We start from the raw sequence: 18,373 nt of genomic DNA, 5'->3' as shown, positions 1-18,373 counted from the left end.
AACTGGACATTTTTGGGGGGCGGGGGTCACAAAGGTAGAGGGAGTGAGAGAAGTGAACCTAGGAGGACTGGGAAGTGAGTGTGCTCAGCATCTATTATATGAAATTCCCAAATAATAAAAATATTATTAAAAAAGTCAATTTTTTGTCCCTTATTAGAGATGCATTTAAAAAGGCAACCAAAAATAGGATAATCCACAAAAAGTGACTTAGTATTTACTGCCTGGTAAGTAGTAACCACTTTAAAGGATACTGTGTACACACACACATACCCCAAAGTAACTGTAGTCTCATATAATTTAAAAAGCAGCATTCACCCAACAGTATATAAAGTACCCAGTCGGTACCTGATTTAAACTTTAAGAACTCTGTGCTGTATCATAGTTTTAGGGGTGCCAGCACAAATGTTCTACTCAACAGAGATAATTTAAAATATGCATGCAGACCCAGGCATATGTGCTAATTTTAAGACAATACAAAGTCATCTTTCCAACAGCAAGAACCGGATGATAGTAGCATGTTACTTTTCATATATTGATACCATCATGTTAGTAAATAATACCTGTGTTCTACTATTAAAAACAAAAATGCTGCCCGGTGATGGTGGCACACACCTTTAATCCCAGCACTTGGGAAGCAAATGCAGGAGGATCTCTGAGAGTCAGCTTGGTCTACAGAGTGAGTTCCAGGACAGCCAAGGAGACACAGAGAAACCCATTTAGAAAAGAAAAAGACCAAAAACTGAAGCAAAAAAAACCAAGAACAATAGAGAGATGACTTAGCAGTAAAGAGCATTAGTGATCTTGCACAGGACCTGGATGTGGTTCCCAGTACCCACAACCATTCCTAACTCTTCCAGAGGATGATACCCTCTGATGTCCCTTTTTGCTCTCTCTGTGTGTGTGTGTGTGTGTGTGTGTGTGTGTGTGTGTTTCGAGACCGGATTTCTCTGTGTAACAGTCCTGACTGTCCTGGAACTTGCTTTGTAGAGCAGGCTGGCCTCAAACTCACTAAGATCCATCTGCCTCTGCCTCCCAAATGCTAGGATCAAAGCACGCAACACCACCACCCAGCCACCTCTCTCTCTCTCTTTTTTTAAAGATTAATTTAAAAAATTTTATTTATGTATTTTATGTAGGAGTGGTCTATGTACGTATGCCTGCATGACAGAAGAGAGAATCAGACAGAAGATGACACCAGACCCCATTATAGATGGTTGTGAGTCATCATGTGGGTGCTGGGAATTGAACTGAGGACCTCTGGAAGAGCAGCCAGTGTACTTTACTGATGAGCCATCTCTTCTCCAGCCACCCTGATGCCCTCTTGACGTCCATGGGCATGAAGCACACATGCGATGCACACACACGCACACACACAGGCACAAAAATAAAAAAGAGCAACAGGTATAATTTAAATGAATTTCAGCACTAAAACTACCAAATTCTAACTTTAAAAAGGGAAATGCTTAAGTTTGCCTACAAATTGTGCTGATAATAAACTCACTTTCAATTCTTCTATTTAATGCCATAAAACAGTAGAATATCATTTCTTTGTTTTTAATACAGACTGTACTTAAAATGAACATAAATGGCTGTACTAAAGCAGCATGGTCCTTGGTAACAATAATACAGTGGGAGATTCCCAGGCGCTACACAGGTAGCAAGTGTATCCAATTTTTCCTGACAGCCTTCTCTGTCATCCACCAGGTCCTTGCTGTTGGTTGGGAAGATGGATTTGTATTGTACTTAATCAGATTCATAGTAAATACATTTTGCATTTACTATAGTAAGACTCAATAGTTTTTTTTTTCCCCCAGCTGCCAAATCCAGATAAACTAATAAAGGAAAATGTGCAGTGCTATAAATCACAAACACAATCATTTGGAAGTCTGAAGCACTCCCTAATAAGTGACTCCACTGTTAAAACTTTGCAATAATTGTTGCCTTGGTGGAACAGAACTATAATTTCTCAAGTCAATGAGAAGCAAATTATCAGTCAATTTGAATTCAGCTAAATTTTCTTACAAGTGATGTTGAAAAAAGCAAGTCAAACGAAATCAAGTAAGTACTTTTTCAGTGTGTATGTGTGGTTTGTTGTTTTAGTTTTTTTGCTTTTTTTTTTTTTTTTTTTTGGTAAGCTAGTTTGTTTTGTACCTCAGGCTGACCTCCAACTCACTATGGTAACCCAGGCTGGCTGAAATTTGAGAATCACCTGTCTCTACCTCCAAAAAGTTATGATTACAAGCATGTACCACCACTCCTAGTCATCAATAAACATCATTAATAGATGTGTGTGTTTAAATACACAGAATATTAACATTTATTACTACTTTTTAAAAGACTTTATTTATTTATTTATTTAATGTATACAAGTGCTCTATCTGAATGTACAACTTTATACCAGAAGAGGGTATCAGATCACACCATAGATAGTTGTGAGCCACCATGCGCTTTCTGGTAATCGAACTCAGGTAATCTAAAAGAGCAGCCAGAGCTCTTAACCACCGAGCATCTCTCCAGCCCTTGTGACTATTTATAAACGATAAAGTTAAAACTGTATAGACACATTAAGTATCTCTAAGTAAGCAACAGAAATTACCTTTGAACATGGTGAGACAAGGGAATGAATTGTAGGGGTATTCATGACTATCGCCACCCTTTGAGACAGTCTATGTAGCTGTCTCCTGGAACTTTCTATGTGGATCAGGTTAGCCTTGAGCTCAGAGATCTGCCTGCCTCTGCCTCCCAAATGCCAAGATTAAAGTTATGTGCCACTATCCAGACTTTTTTGGGGGGGTGGGAGGCGTGTCCAGGAAGGTAGGATCTCATGTAGCCCAGACTAGTCTTGAATTCACTGTGCAGACAAGGATGACCTTAAACTTCTGATCCTCCTCCTGCCTTTACCTTCCAAGCACCAAGCTTTCCTGGTGGTGCTAGGAAGCCTATGTATACTAGAAAAGTATTCTTATTTACTGAATTGCAACCCCAGTCCTATCTCTAACCTTTTCCAAAAAGTAGTATGAACAATCTGAAGCAATAAGGCAAAATACTGAATCTAAGTATGTTATTTCTATATTTCTAAAACATTTCATAATTTAAAAAAGACTCAGAAATTACAAATTATCAAAAAGAATAAACAAACAAAACAAAACAAAAATAAAAAAAATAAAACCACAGGTTCATACACTGTTCCGAAGAAATTTCTAAGATCTGGGAAGCTAAGGTCAGTTAGCAACACAACAGCTATCAGAAGGCTCAGTTCTCTGACACTGACTCACACAGATTAGAACAGATTTACTGTACAACAAAACATGCTCATTTATGTAGCAAAGTTCAAAGAGGCTTCATAGATAACTTGTTACTCAAGACCACATTTACCCAGGCTATATTAGACATTGATAATCTAGAACCAGGAAGTTAAAACGAAACAAAAAAGGTGTGTACACAATGCCAGAATAGATAATACAAAGTCCATATACTAAAACTCATATCGTTTACTTACAAGAGAATCCATCAAACTCTTACTTAAAAACTCATGTTTAGGCTTAAACAAGCTGGCCTGACTCACTACATAGACGTCTCCAGCACAAGTTCAATAAAACAGAAGACAGGACAAAGTGCACAATAAGCATTGTAACAAGACACAATCCACAGTGAGCAATATGCCAAGAGCAGGGAACACACAAAGCAACTTTAAAGGACAGGGACTAAATTAATGAATTATATAGTGCACAGTTAGAGATAACTTCTCTAAGTATTCTAGCAACAATGATAGATGCTCAGAGTGATCTAGTATTTAAAAAAGGGAAAAAATATAGTGTGAATTATAAAGCTTAAACATTTCCATCCAAATCAGTGAATAAAGTTTAAATGTTTCAAATATAAATTTGATTTATATGGAAAATTCACTACAGAATTCAATACTAACTTCAACTTCAGACAAAAGCTTAATACATAAAAGTTGTATTTTGAGGAGTTGTGTAGCTGGGGACTGTGCATTAAGTTCCTACACAGACTAAATCCTTTACCACCCAGCTGTGGTTTCTTTCTTTCTTTTTTTTTCTTTAAGAGATTTATTTATTATACATATAATGTGCTGCTGGCATGTATGCCTACATGTCAGAAGAGGGCACCAGATCTCATTATAGATGGTTGTGAGCCACCATGTGGTTGCTGGGAATTGAACTCAGGACCTCTGGAAGAGTAGCCAGTGCTCTTAACCTCTGAGCCATCTCTCCAGCCCCCTTCTTTGATTTTTTTCTTTTCTTTCTTCCTTTCCTTCTTTCTTTCTTTCTTTTCTTTTTTTTTTTTTTTTTTTTTTGAGACAGGGTTTCTCTGTAGCTTTGGAGTCTGTCCTGGAGGTAGCTCTTGTAGACCGAACTGGCCTCAAACTCAAGAGATCCGCCTGCCTCTGCCTACCAAGTGCTGGCTGGGATTAAAGGCGTGCGCCACCACCACCCAGTTTTTTTTGGGGGGGTGCCTTTTTTTATCTCTTTCTTTTTTTTTCTTTTGTGTGTCAGTCAGTCTGTCTCTGTCTTTCTAGACAGGGTTTCACTATGCATTCCTGGCTGACTTGAAACTGGTCTTGAACCTGTAGTAATTAACCCTCCTGCCCCATCAGGGTTAAAATTATGAGGCCCACTTTAGAGTCTTATATTTCTAATTTTATAGATACACTTTTTAAAAGCTGAACATAAAATGTGAGCAAATTTATTAACCTCTGTGATGGTTTGAATAAGAATGGCCCCCTAGACTCAAGTGTTTGAATGCTTGGCCCACAAGGAATAGGCACTATTAAGCACTATGACCTTGTTGGAGAGGGTGTGGTTTTGTTGGAGGAGGTGTGTCACTGGTAGAGAGCTTTGGGGTCTCAGAAACTCAAGCCAGGCCTAGAGTAGCATTCTCTTCCTGCTGCTTTAAGATCAAGATACAGAACTCTCAGCTCCTTCTCCAGCACCATGGCCGCTTGAGTGCCACCATGCTACCAGCCATGACAACAATGGACTAATCCTCTGAACTGTAAACCAGTCCTAATAATTCCTTTGCCGGTGGTGGTGATGCACTTTAGTTAATCCCAGCTATCAGGAGACAGAGGCAGGTGGATCCCTGTGAGTTGGAACCCAGTCTGATCTACAGAGCAGGTTCCAGGACAGGTTCCAAAGCAACACAGAGAAACCCTATCTCGAAAAACCAAAACAAAAACAAACAAAAAAAAAATTCACTGTGATCATGGTGTCTCATCACAGCAATAGGAACTCTAAAACACCATCTTCTAAACTTTGTTTATTTGCTGGGTATTGAACACAGGCCCTTGAAGCATACATTCTTATCATTAACCTATACCCTTAACACCACAAATTTAAGATCAATTAATGAGTTAGCATAATAGTAATTATTAATTTTGCTGGTTTTTAAAAATAATTTAAAAAACTGTCACCCATGATTACAGAAAAAAGTATGAAAAATTTGGGCACAAATTTTCATAACACAGGGCTAGCAATAACATCCACTTAGACGGCAAGCTTTTAGGCCTGCCAAACCAACCCCATATCTGTAACTCTCCTCTTACTGCCAATGTAGTCATTTTGTTGATAGAGCCCAGAGACTTTATAAGTATATTCCAATTTCTGGAGTGATACAGATAGAGTATTTCCACAGTAGAGTGTCCAATTCTTGTTCTAGCCACTCAACCAAGGACTGCAGTCACACTCACATAAGCCTAGAATACAATTTAATTAATCACCGATAAAGGCAGATTAGGTTTTGAAATTTCTGCAGACATCTATTGATCCAAGACATCCAATGTAAAAGTGAAATGAGGGACTGGAAAGATGGCTCAGTAGTTAGAAGCACTGGCTGCTCTTCTGGGGGACCCAGGTTCAATTCCCAGCACCCACATGGCAGCTCACAACTACTCTCATATAGACACACATACAAGCAAAACACCAATGCACATTTTAAAAAACAAAAAGTTACCTATAAAAGTGAAAAATAAAATGAAATTAATTTATAAGACCTAAAAATCGCTCTAGCCCATAAAACATTTTCAGAGCCTGTTGAAGTTGAGCACAGTGGTTCATGCTTATAATCCTAGTGCTCTAAAAGGCAGAGATGAGCTTTTGAGGGTGGCCAGGAATGCACAGTTGAGTTCCAAGTCAGGCTGAACCACACACAGAGTGAGGCCTTGTTCCAAAAACACAACAAAGGTGTCTATGAGCCAGGCAGTGGTGGTACACACATTTAATCACAGCACTAGGGAGGCAGAGACAGGTGGAGCTTTAAATTCTAGGCCAACCTAGTCTACACAGCAAGTTCCAGGACAGCCAATGCTACAGAGAAACCCGTCTTGAAAAAAACAAAGAGGCAGGCGAATCTCTGAGTTCAAAGCCAGCCTGGTCACAGCTAGTTACACAGAGAAACCTCATGGGCGGGGAGGAGACAAAAGTCATCTATATAAAAGGAAATTTTGTTGTGGCTATTATTGTTTTGTTTTTCAAGTCAGTATTTCCTGTCCTAGAATCCTAGAATTAGTTCTGTAGACCAGGCTAGCTTTAAACTCATAGAAATCTGCCTGCCTCTTCCTCCTTAGTCCTAGGACTAAACAAACATTGTAAAAGACAATTTTGACAGCATTACTCAGTCTAATTCTTTTCACTTTCAGAGGTGTCCAACACCTGAAGTCAGGTTAAAAATCCACCAAGTTTCTAATATGTAACCTGTACAAATACTCTGCCACAAAATTTTGCAACTCTAAACAACTAGGACAACCAAGCAACTTGCCACACTCTGCAATATAATATCAACTGTTAAGAAAATGACCCCATGTCATTAATCACCCTAAAGTTTAATATTTTAAATTTCCACAATGGATCACCTAATGCTACAACTTAAACATATAGCTTCAAATTTGTGGATCTAGTTGCTTTAACTACTATTAATGTCACTTACACTTCCAAAAGTACAATTAAAAAGTCCACTCATCCCTTATTGCTAAGATTCACTATCACCCCATCTTTGTATTGCCACCTACCCTTAAAAGAATTACCTGGGGTAAGGGGTGAAGGGAGAGGATTGAAGGCCAAGAAAATGGCTCAGTGGGTAACTGCATTTACTGCCAAGACTCTTTGACTTGAGTTTGATCCCAGAGCCCACAATGAAAAGACAGAACTCCCAAAAGTTGTCCAACGACCTGTACAAGCACACCGTGTCACCCAAGTGTGCACAAAGACATATGCATTCACAGATAAACACACAAGATAAATAAATGAAGGAAATGTTTTGTTAATTCTTTATGAAGTCTCTTTTATTAAAAAGATTCACTTATTTCCTTGGGTAGCAAATCACCAAAAGGCAGACACAATGGTGTTCACCTAGAATCTACTCTGGAGGCTGAGGTATGGGATAGTTGAGTTCAAGGCCATTCTGGACAACTAGATCTCTATCTCAAAGAAAATTACTAAGTCCCACTGATGGCTAACAGACAACCTTGGGTTTCCCAATGGCAAAAATCAATCATCCACACATTGTCATCTCTTTAGAGAAGCAGAATGGGGTAAAAGACATTGCTATGGAAGCAAAACAACCTGAGTTAAGAGCCCAAGATCCCACAGTGAGAGGATAAAAGATGCCAAAAGTTGTCCTCCAACCATACATGCCATAGCACCCACACATCCCCACCTACTCACAAACACATTTTTAAAGGGGGGGGGGGCAAAAGCAGCATGTCGCTGCTTGCTGTTCTAACACTTCAATAAAACAGTAACAAGCACACAAATCTGTACTATTTTTTTTCTCTCAAACTTCTTCACTCAATACGTACACCCTCCAGAACTATGAACTCGGGGTAACTTTTTCGGGGTGGGGGGAGGTTTCTGAGATAAGTCTCTCAATATAACAGTCCTGGCTGTCCTGGAACTCCCTCTGTAGACCAGGCTGACCTCGAACTCAGAGATCCGCCTGCCTCTTGCCTTCCCAGTGCTGGGACTAAAGGTGTGCGCCATCACTGCTCAAGTCAACTTTTTTTTTTTTTTTTTTTTTGTTTTGTTTTTTTTTTTTTTTGTTTTTTTGGTTTTTCGAGACAGGGTTTCTCTGCAGCTTTAGAGCCTGTCCTGGAGCTAGCTCTTGTAGACCAGGCTGGCCTCGAACTCACAGAGATCCGCCTGCCTCTGCCTCCCGAGTGCTGGGATTAAAGGCGTGCGCCACCACCGCCCGGCTTCAAGTCAACTTTTTAAATATTAGTCTTTTCACGAAATTCAAACTCATCCAAAGCTAGGTCCTTCTTCCAAAGGTTTGCCAAGCCACAAGACACTCTACTTCTATCTGCCCCCTGCCAATATATATCAAACTGAAGTCACTTGGCATAAACCCGAGCTTCCTAAATAACGCTTTCAAGCAGGGTGGTGGTGGTGCACGCCTTTAATCCCAGCACTCGGGAGGCAGAGGCAGGCGGATCTCTGTGAATTCGAGACCAGCCTGGTCTACAAGGGCTAGCTCCAGGACAGGCTCTAAAGCTGCAGAGAAACCCTGACTCAAAAATAAATAAATAAATAAATAAATAAATAACGCTTTCAAGTCATTTAGACCCAACATGCACTCATCGTGATTTATATTCTTGATAGAAAAATTGTAAATCATCTCACTTTCGCAAAAGTTCTGCCTTTTGATGCTGCCTACAGCCTTCAAGCTTTCAAACCAATGCCCCAAATCTAACAATATATATTTTTTACAATTTATTTATTGGTGTTTTGTCTGTGTGAAGCGGCTGGATCCTGGAGTTACCGACTGTTGTGAACTGCCACAACTGTGAGTTGTGGGTGCTGGGAATTGAACCAGAGTCTTCTGGAAGAGCCATCTCTCCAGCCCCTAACAGTATACTTGTAAGTCCTGCACTCTTACACCAGTTTTCAAACTGAGTATCATGCTTTCCTGGCTCTCAATTCACGAGCACTCGTCTGCAGTTCTCTCACTTCATTGCAACACACACCCTCATCCCTCAGGTTGAGGCCTACTGGCCTAGCTTCCTCCAGCACTCCGGCTCCCCCACCCCTGGCTGGGGTAGGAAAATAAAACGGAACCAACTCTATTTACCACCATTCCTTTCGCAGATAGTTATTAAACCGCTCGTAATTTTCAGCTCCGATTTCATCTACCACATCATGCACCATGGTATCTATACCCGTCTGGGACCTTTATGGGCCATCTACACTAATGGTCTCCAAAAATCAAACAATACTGCCAGATAATGCTTCGGGGAGGAGGGAGGAGAGTATGATTCACCAGAAACTGCCAAGAAGAGTAATGGAATATTTTCACCAGTGGCAGGCTAAAACCGAGCGCTTTCTTTGAGAGGAGGGGACGACTAAACCACCAGCACTGCAGCCGTAAATCCACCAGCTTCAAAGGTTTCGCGAGCAAGAGGGATTGGAAACGCGGAGCCAGGGTCCCCCGGCAGCTTCTCCGGAGGTTAGGGGAGAACAAAGTCACCGCTGCACTGTCATTTGAGGGGAAGGGGGATGGGGGCGGATCATCCTGGAAACCCGGCCCCTGGGCAGGATCAGGCCCAGAGAACTCGGGGAGGCTGCCTGGGATTAACATTCTCGTTCCACTCCCCCCCCCCACACTCCCCTCCTCGCTCCCGAGTGCCTGATGACCGCCCCTTCCAATCTAACCCCGAAGGGGCGAAAGGACAACCGGAACAGAACCAAGTCCGCCAGGCTGGGACCGAGCAGACACTCTGAGCCCCCTACCAATTCCCCACCCCCCACCCAGCCTCTCGCAGAGCTCGGGGCCCGGAAGGCGGGGACTCGGGGCGCCGCACACAGGTGTGCGGGCCCCCGAGGGGCGCAGCGCCCTCCGCCCGCAGGCTCCAGCGATGCGGTCCCAGCCCGGCCAGGCCCAGTACGCCGGCCTCGAGGGGCGCGCCGCAGCCGCCTCCCGCCCGATCCCGCGGCCCACGCGCCCAGCCCGCCCAGGCTTCCAGCACAGCCCGCGGGCGCGGCCTAACTGCTGGCCCGCTGCTCGCCGCCGGCGCCCGGGGGTCTCCGTACCTGGGCGGCGGCCTCCAGCTTGCCCTCGAAGGTGAAGTCCAGCAAGTCGGGCTTGAGGCAGAGGCTATAGTTGATGGGCGACACCTCGGCGGGCAGCCGCTCGAAGGGCCGCTTCTCCGGCATCGCGGCGAGGCCCAGGCTGTGGAGGCGGCGGCGGCGAGAGGAGCGGCTGAGGAGGAGAAGGAGGGGAGGAGGCGGAGGGCCGAGGAGGAGCAGGCGGCGAGCGAGGGAGGGGGCGGCGGCTGCCAGCCACATCCACCGGGGCGCGGGCGACCGCCTGCCGAGAGCCGCCGGGAAGGCTGGGGCGGGGGACAGACCCAGCGGGCGCCTGGGCCGGGCGGGCGGCGGTGCGGGCGGGAGGGCTGGCGGGCGGGCGGGCTGCCTACGGGGAAGGGGGCGGAGGGGAGGGCAGGGGAGGAGGGCAGGGAGGGAGGCGGCGGCGTGCGCGGCCCCGCGGGGCGGGCGCGCCCCCGCCGAGGGCGCGCGCCGGGGGCGGGGCGGGGCAGCGAGGGCGCGGCCGGCTGACGGGAAGACGCGACGCGGCTCTGCTCGCTGCACCTGTCGGCGCCGCTCGGCCTGTGGCAGGAGCGAGCCGTGAAGGGCGTGGAGGAGCTTCGGAGGTGCTGTGGGAAATGGAAGCCTCCCCAGCGGTCAGTTCAGCCGGGGTGACGTGTGGAAACAGCCATTGTGTCTCAGCGGAACAGTTCTAACCTGAGGCTCTTTTCTGTTTCAAAAGCTGGTTGAAGGAATGACCTGGAAACATTTTTTACCAGAACACCTTTAGTTCTCCAGGTCGCTCCAGCGCGTGAAATCTGGACCTTTGGGAGAGTGATTTCAAACATTAGAAAGGTTGGATCCCATGATTTAATGTTTAAAACAAGGTACTTCAGAGTTGGGCATGGAGACTGAGGCAGGGGGAATCATCATGGGCCAGCCTGGTCTCCAGGGTAAGTTCCTGGATAGTCTGGGCACAGAGTAAGATTTTGACTCAAAAAAACATAGATGATAATAATTAATCAAATATGTCTCCGGGATCTTATCTTCTTGTGGTGCTAGGCATTGAACTCTTAGCTTCCACACAGGCTAGGCAAGCCCTTTGCCACTGAGCCACACCCCAAGCTGCTCCTCTTTTTTTTTTCTGCTTTTTTTTAATGAAAAGACCCTTTGCCAATTGTGACTTTCATAAAAATGTCCTAATATGGCTCTCTCCATTCTGTAGTTATCTCTATGTCTAAGTTAGATCAAGAGAAAAGACATTCCTAAAAGCATATATAAGAAACTTCATTTCCAACACTCAGTGGAGAATGCTACACTGGACGAGCACTGTCCCATAGACAACACAACATCACATTGAGCCACTGGGTAGAATTAAAACAAGGGAAATAGCTGGGCAGTGGTGGCGCATGCCTTTAATCCCAGGAGGCAGAGGCAGGTGGATCTCTGTGAGTTCGGGGACAACCTGGTCTACAGAGCAAGTTCCAGGATGACCAGGGAAACCCTGTTTTGGAAAATAAATAGAAAAAGCAAAGGTTGTGACTTGCCCATGACCTATCTACAGCTAATAACGCGCAGAGCTGAAATTGGGACCCAGCCGTTTCTTCCGAATCCTTGAGAGCTTTACAACAGCTCCCTTCTTCATAATTCTGCCATTTTCTTCTATTCTAAATCCAACTGTACATCAACTCAAAACATTTTCACCTTTAAAAATACCCAAAAGGCTTCCTTGTGTGAAAGCAAAATTGATTTCTAATCATCTAAGGCTGTCTCTGAGCTCCTTTGTTCTCGAACTCCAAGATCTGCCTCTGCCTCCCTAGTGCTGCATTAAAGGTGTGCTCTACCGCTGCTCTTGTGACTTTTTTTTCCCCTTATCTTTTAACATAAATTCTCTGTTTGGCCCTTACAGCTTGCTCGTTTGCCTTCTACCATTGCTCAAAAATTAGTGCTGGAAAGGCCTCTTCATCTTCAATCTCCTGCTCCCCCCCTCCTCACCTTGCCAGGAACAGTCCTCATTGACTAACTCCACCCAGCTCTAGCTCCTCCACCCCCTTAGCTCTGGTACTGACTCTGATGACTCCTTTGGACTTGTTCTTAATGTTTTTTGCAATTGGATGTTTAGAGTTTGGGTTTGATTTTGTTCGTAGGATAAATACTAGCAAGAGTTGGCTTGTTTTGTTTTTGGTTTTCGTTTTGTCTTGTCCTGAGACAGGGTCTCACCCTATAGCCCATGCTGTCCTCAGACCATGTATAGACCAGGCTGGCATAAAAGTTTTGGTAATTCTCCTGCCTCAGCCTCCCCCAGGTGGTTACAGGCATGCACCACTACCAGTTTGTTTTCTTATTTTACCTTTTCTTCTTTCTTTCCTCTTCCCTGCCCCCCTTAAGAAGAGGTTTTACTATGTGATCCTGACTGGAAAGGAATTAACTATGTAGAACAGGCTGGCTCCTAACTCAAAAATCTGCCTGCCTCTGCTTTCCAAATAGTAGGATTAAAGGCAGTAACCGCCATGCCATGCTGTTTCTTCTTCTTGAGAAAGGGTCTCACACTGAAGCCCTCCATGGACTTAAACACATAGTTATCCTCCTGCCGCGGCCTCCTGGGTGCTGGGATTGCAGGTTGGAGCCACCACACCTAGCTCACTCCATTTTCTTTCTGCTTCATTTACTTCTTTAAGAGCACTCTCTAGCTCCTTTATTGCTTTCAGTAGTAGACCCTGAACAAAGTACACTTCAGTTACTGAGCTGACTAACAGTTAGCCAGGAGAGACTATCCCATTCAGTCTGTGTTGTCTTTCTGTTCAAGATCTGGGCCCCACAGAGAAACTGTGAACCTAAGACTATAGACAGTCTTCTTTTTTTAAAGTCACAGGACTGAAAATGAAAATGTGCATGGGCTGGAGGTGTAGGCTTAGTGTTAGAGTGCTTGCCAGACACGTGCAGAAAATCCTGGGTTCAATTCCAAGCCCGCCACAATCACACCAGCAGTCATTTGAGCCTGCTGGGAAGGAAGAGAACAACCTTATTCAGCCCCATTCCTGATTTACGTAACACAGGAGATTTCAGTGTATCGAGTCATTTCCTACCTGGGGCTGGATACGCCTCTAACATCCAACCTTCTAAGGCTTCTCTAGAACAACTGAAATGGAGAATTCCAGGGCGCTTGGAAATTCTCCTTAGTGCTTCTCACAGACTAGGAACGTCAGTGCTATCATGAGATCATGAGTCAGCCTTACTTTTAACAGATTTTTAGGCATCTTTACCAAGCCCTTGAAAAGATGCAACTATGAAAAAAAAAATAATAAATCCTGTTCTAGTCCATAAGTTTCAACAACAGTTTGAAAGGGGGCAAGCAAGATGGCTCAGGGAATAAAGGCACTTGCCTCCAAACCTCACAATCTGAGTTCCATCCCCCGAGCTCACATACTGGGAAAAAGAAACAACTCCTGCAAATTGTCCTCTGATCTCTGTTTGCTCTGTGACACACACACACACACACACACACACACACACAGCCTACAAACACATGGGGCTAGGAGGTTGGGAGGGCATATGAGAAAAATATTTAGAGAGCTGAGGCAAGACTGCCACAAGTTTGAACCTAACCTGGGCTACATAGTAAGTTCCAGGCAAAGCCTGAGCTATCTTCCAAAACAACAAAAACAACAAACAATCAAAAACCCATCTTGCCTGCCTTAGCCAGGTGTGATGTGATGGAGCAATTGTGATTAGAAGTGGAAGCACTACCATCGGAAGTTCATGGTTCTTCTCCCTTACATAGTCTGAGACCAGCCTGGGCTACATGAAACCCTATCTCAAGAAAAAAAAAAAAAAAAAAGAATAGACTGGTATAATGTCCTATATCTTTAATCCTAGCTCAAGATGCAAATGGTATCTCTGGAAGTTCAAGGCCATCCTGGTCTACATAATGAATTCCAGCATAGCCAGGCTATGGAAAGAAATCCTGTCTCAAAAAACAAAAAACAAAAAAAAATAATTGTTATGGTTTTGGTCCCTGGTCCCTTTAAGAGACAAGCCACGCCCACTCCCTCATCTGCTGAGGCAGGCTGATCTTCAGCTTCTGGCCTGAACTCGCTCTCTTTTCCATCTTCCTCTCCGAGAGGTAGCTTCGCTTCTGCCTCTCTCCCCACTTCTCCGCTTCCCCCATCCCTCTTCTCCTCTCTCTCTCTCTCTCTCTCTCTCTCTCTCTCTCTCTCTCTCTCTCTCTCTCTCTCTCTCTCTTGCTCTCCCCCCCCACCTTCACCCTTCCCTCTTCATAACCCCCCTGAATAAATATTCAACCTCACTCTGCAAGTCGTGTCTAGTGTCTATCCATGTCTCTGTCTCCCGGCCGCATGGCCCGCCATCACTGCTCGCTCTGGGCCGTCTCTGCCTTGGGACTGGCTGCTCACAGAGTCCGCTGCCTGCCTACAGCTGCCGCCTGGGACTCCATAGCATTTTTTTTTTTAAAAGAACAGCAATAATAATCAAAACCTACATAAAATTTCAAAGGCTAAGAAAATAGGCTAGGGACATAGTGATACAGTGCTTGCTTTCCCTGAGCTCAAGACTCTGAGGACACAGATAATTCAGTGTCCTCTCTGACCAAGAACAAGTCATATGCATTCCCTGTCTTGGTTTCAACATCCATAAATGAGATCTGTGCTTTTCACTTGTGACTTGAAATTTTCTGTGAAAGAATCTTGTCAATTTTTTTTTCTTTTTGAGAAGGGTTTTTTCTGCAGCTTTTAGAGCCTGTCCTGGAACTAGCTCTTGTAGACCAGGCTGGTCTTGAACTCACAGAGATCCGCCTGCCTCTTCCTCCCGAGTGCTGGGATTAAAGGCGTGCGCCACCACCGCCCAGCATGAGTCTTGTCAATTTTGTAATATAATGGGTAAAGGGATAGCATGAAGGATACATGAAAAAAATGTAGATCACTGAAAGCAAAGATAATATAAAAGAGTTAGAGTAGGGAGAGAAAATATCTAGACAGAAAAGAAACCCTGGCTGTGGACCATGGAAAGAGAAGAGAAAAATGTAAAAAATATGGAATACCATAAAACCCACCATGTTAGATCAAAACAAAACATCACTATTCCTGACTTGGAAATTATGGCCTCAACACCAATTTCCAGGGTAGAAATTATAGCTCTACTTCTACTAACATGAGTCTCACCTGCGGAATATGATGAGGGGTTCTGAAAGCCAGGGACACAGAGAGTGGGAGCACACTCTGTCTAGACCCAACACCAGCCTTGGCTTCCTTCCAAAAGCTAAAATGGCTGTTGTAATGACAGTTGGAAATTTAAACTGTATGTCGCCGCTCTCCTGTGTTCATGAAATAGAAGTAGGTAATTCAGTATATATTAATAAGCATATTACCCGGTAGTGATGATGCACACCTTTAATCCCAGCTCTTGGGAGGCAGAGGCAGGCAGATCTCTAAGTTTAAGGCCAGCCTGATCTACAAAGTGAGTTCCAGGACAGCCATGGCAGTTACACAGAGAAACCCTGTCTTGAGAAACTAAAGAAAAAAAAAGAAGCAGCATATTATACTTATAGAACAGTACAGGACAGAGTATTGGTTTATGCTTTTAATCTCAGTACTCAGGAGACAGAGGCTAGTGGATCTTTTTGAGTTTGAGACCAGCCTGGCAGGCCTATATAATGAGTTCTGGGCCATAATATATATCATATAATATATTTGTATATAATATATAATGTGTGTATATTATATGATGTATGTATCATATTATGATATATGTTAGAGGTTTTCTTGTTTGTCTTTTGTGGGTTTTGTTTTTTTTGGAGACAGGGTTTCTCTGTGTAGCCTTTGCTGTGCTGGAACTTGTTCTGTAGACCAGGCTGGCCTCAAACTCAGAAATCTGCCTGCCTCTGCCTCCTGCTGGGATTAAAGGTCTTCGCCGCCGCCGCCGCCACCACCACCGCCTGACTGATAGAGATTTTTTTCAGGTTTTTTTTTTTTCTTTCTTTGTTCTATGGTGCTGAAGATTCTAACCCAAGGACTTGTTCATGGTAGGTAAGTATTCTACCACTGATATATATATATATATATCCCAGCCCAGATTTGTATTTGTGTACTGGAGAATGGCAATGGTATTGTGTAGATCCAACTGAGGCCAAAGATTAATCCTATTTTGTCCAAAAGATTTCTGTTTCTCTTGGTATCTTTCCATCAGGAAATTGAGTCATACATTTCCACCTGTCTTATTTCCTTTTGAACACCCATCACCCTTCTCATAATTGCTACTAAAGTGTGTCAGTCCCGAATGACTGGCAGCTACACAGCAGACCCAGCCCATTCACTGGCAATCTTCAACTAGAGTTGGGCCTGTTCACCTCTGTTCTCTCGGGAAGTGTGAGACACCGGGACTTTGCAGAATGTGTGTTAAGGAGTGAAGCCAACAGCTGCAGGCAAGAAGGCAGATGTCTGTGTCTGCAGTGTGGGTTTCTGGAATGCAGCTGCAATGATTCTCGTGGAATCACAAGTCTTTAAAGGTTACAGTGTTCTAGTGCTGGCATGTTGGCATTGGGTTTCAACCACATTTGCATTGACTTAAAAAAAAAATCCAGCCAGGAGATGGCTCAGTGGGTGGAGGCCCTTGTCACTCAGGCCGGGCAACCTGAGTTCCACACCCCCGTATTCTATGTAAAAGTGGGAGAGAGCAAACCCACGATACCATCCTCTGTTCACATGCTTGACTTGGCACCTGCACTCACACACATGCATCATTCATGCACATAGACTCACACATGCATAAATAATAAACAGGAGCCTGAGAGATGGCTGGAAGGGTAAGAGCACTTGTTGGTCTTTCAGAGGACCCAGCTCTGGTTCCCAGAACCCACATGGTACCTAACAACCATCTGTAACTCCAGTTCTCACTACATATGGTACACAGACATACATATAATCCAAACACCCATATACACAAAATAACTTTTAAAAAGAAAATCAGGGGAAGGGGAGCAGGAAAAAAAGAAAAAAGAAAAAGAAAATCATTGTAGACTCAACTTGAACCAGAGCATTGGTGTAACCAAGAGGATTAGAAGCCTCAACACCATGACAATAACTCATAAGGCCTCAATTTCTCCACCCTTGGCTTTTTTTCTTTTTTAAGTCCTTGACGGGAAGAATTGACATCAGAATTAGGCCTCCCTCAGTATCTGATCCCATGCCTAGCAGAGAGAATAGCCCAACCAACCCCAGGTTAAGGGTGTGGTGAAGAAAAGAGATCCAAGACACAAAGGTCTGCCAACACCTGGGAGAATCTCATCTCATGGGGTGTGACTTTTTATAACAGCAATTTGCCTTGGAGTCTTAGCCACATAAATAACTGAAGATGACAGTTCTCTCCTGCCAGCCTCAGTAGAGTCACTGTTGAATTCAAGGCACTTCAAAAGCGTAAGAGACCAAGTATGGTTGCAAATGCCTGTAATCACAGCACTAGAGAGATGGTGTAGAATTAAGAGTTCAAGGTCATCTTCAGCTACATAGTAAATTTGGGGACAATCAAGGTTACATGAGACCTTGTCTCAAAACAAAGTGGAAGGAGAGCTGGGAATTGGCTTGTGACTCAACTGGAAGTTGTCTTGTCCCTAAGGGAAAAAAAAAGCAATAATAGAGGTAAATAAAGATCATTTTTGTTTTTCTGAGACAGGGTTTCTTTGTGTAAGAGCCCTGGCTATCCTGAACTCGCTTTGTAGAGCAGGCTGGTCTTAGACTCAGTGAAATCCACCTGCCTCTGCTTCCCAAGTGTTGGGATTAAAGGTGTGTGCTATTACTACCTGGCACGAAGAGAGATTGCAAGGCCACCATCTGGGGCACTTCCATTTTCAGATTTTTTTCAAGACAGGATTTCTCTGGGTAACAGTCCTAGCTGTCTGCTTTAGAGACCAGGCTAGCCTCAAACTCACAGAGATACCTGCTTGCCTCTGCCTCCTGAGTGCTGGGATCAAAGGCGTGTGCCACCACACCCAACTATGGAACCAGCTTTTAAGAATCTTTTTAAAAATTATACATACAATCTAAGATGTAAATGCAACATTTCTGTATTCTTAACCAACTCAAAGAAACTAAAGCGACAAAAAAGCAACTGAGCCTGCTCATTAGCCCTGAGAAGCCTGCCCAAGCAGGTTCTGGCTATGGTCTATTTTAATTCAAAGTGCGATCACACTGTATAAAATACACATTCACTGAGAACTGAGAGACATGGCACAAATGCCATAGGGACCTGACATCAGAAATTAGGACAGGTCAAGAAAAAAAAATCCTCAGTCAAAAGACAAAAGACACAATTTAAACCATTCAGAA

At 44.0% G+C, this 18,373-nt stretch overlaps 1 protein-coding gene across 1 annotated transcript in view; it reads right to left on the bottom strand.

Moving 5' to 3' along the window:
• Positions 1-10,404, bottom strand: part of Npepps (aminopeptidase puromycin sensitive) — a 94,960-nt gene extending 84,556 nt beyond the window's left edge. The window contains exon 1 of the mRNA XM_038325741.1: positions 10,044-10,404. Within this exon, the coding sequence (XP_038181669.1) occupies positions 10,044-10,298 (255 nt within the window). The 5' untranslated portion in view covers positions 10,299-10,404. The remainder of the gene's footprint in view (positions 1-10,043) is intronic.
• Positions 10,405-18,373: the final 7,969 nt, after the last annotated feature.

This window comes from Arvicola amphibius, chromosome 4 (genome assembly GCF_903992535.2).
Source record: "Arvicola amphibius chromosome 4, mArvAmp1.2, whole genome shotgun sequence".
NCBI classification, from domain to species: Eukaryota; Metazoa; Chordata; class Mammalia; order Rodentia; family Cricetidae; genus Arvicola; species Arvicola amphibius.
This window is presented reverse-complemented; position numbering and strand designations above follow the sequence as displayed.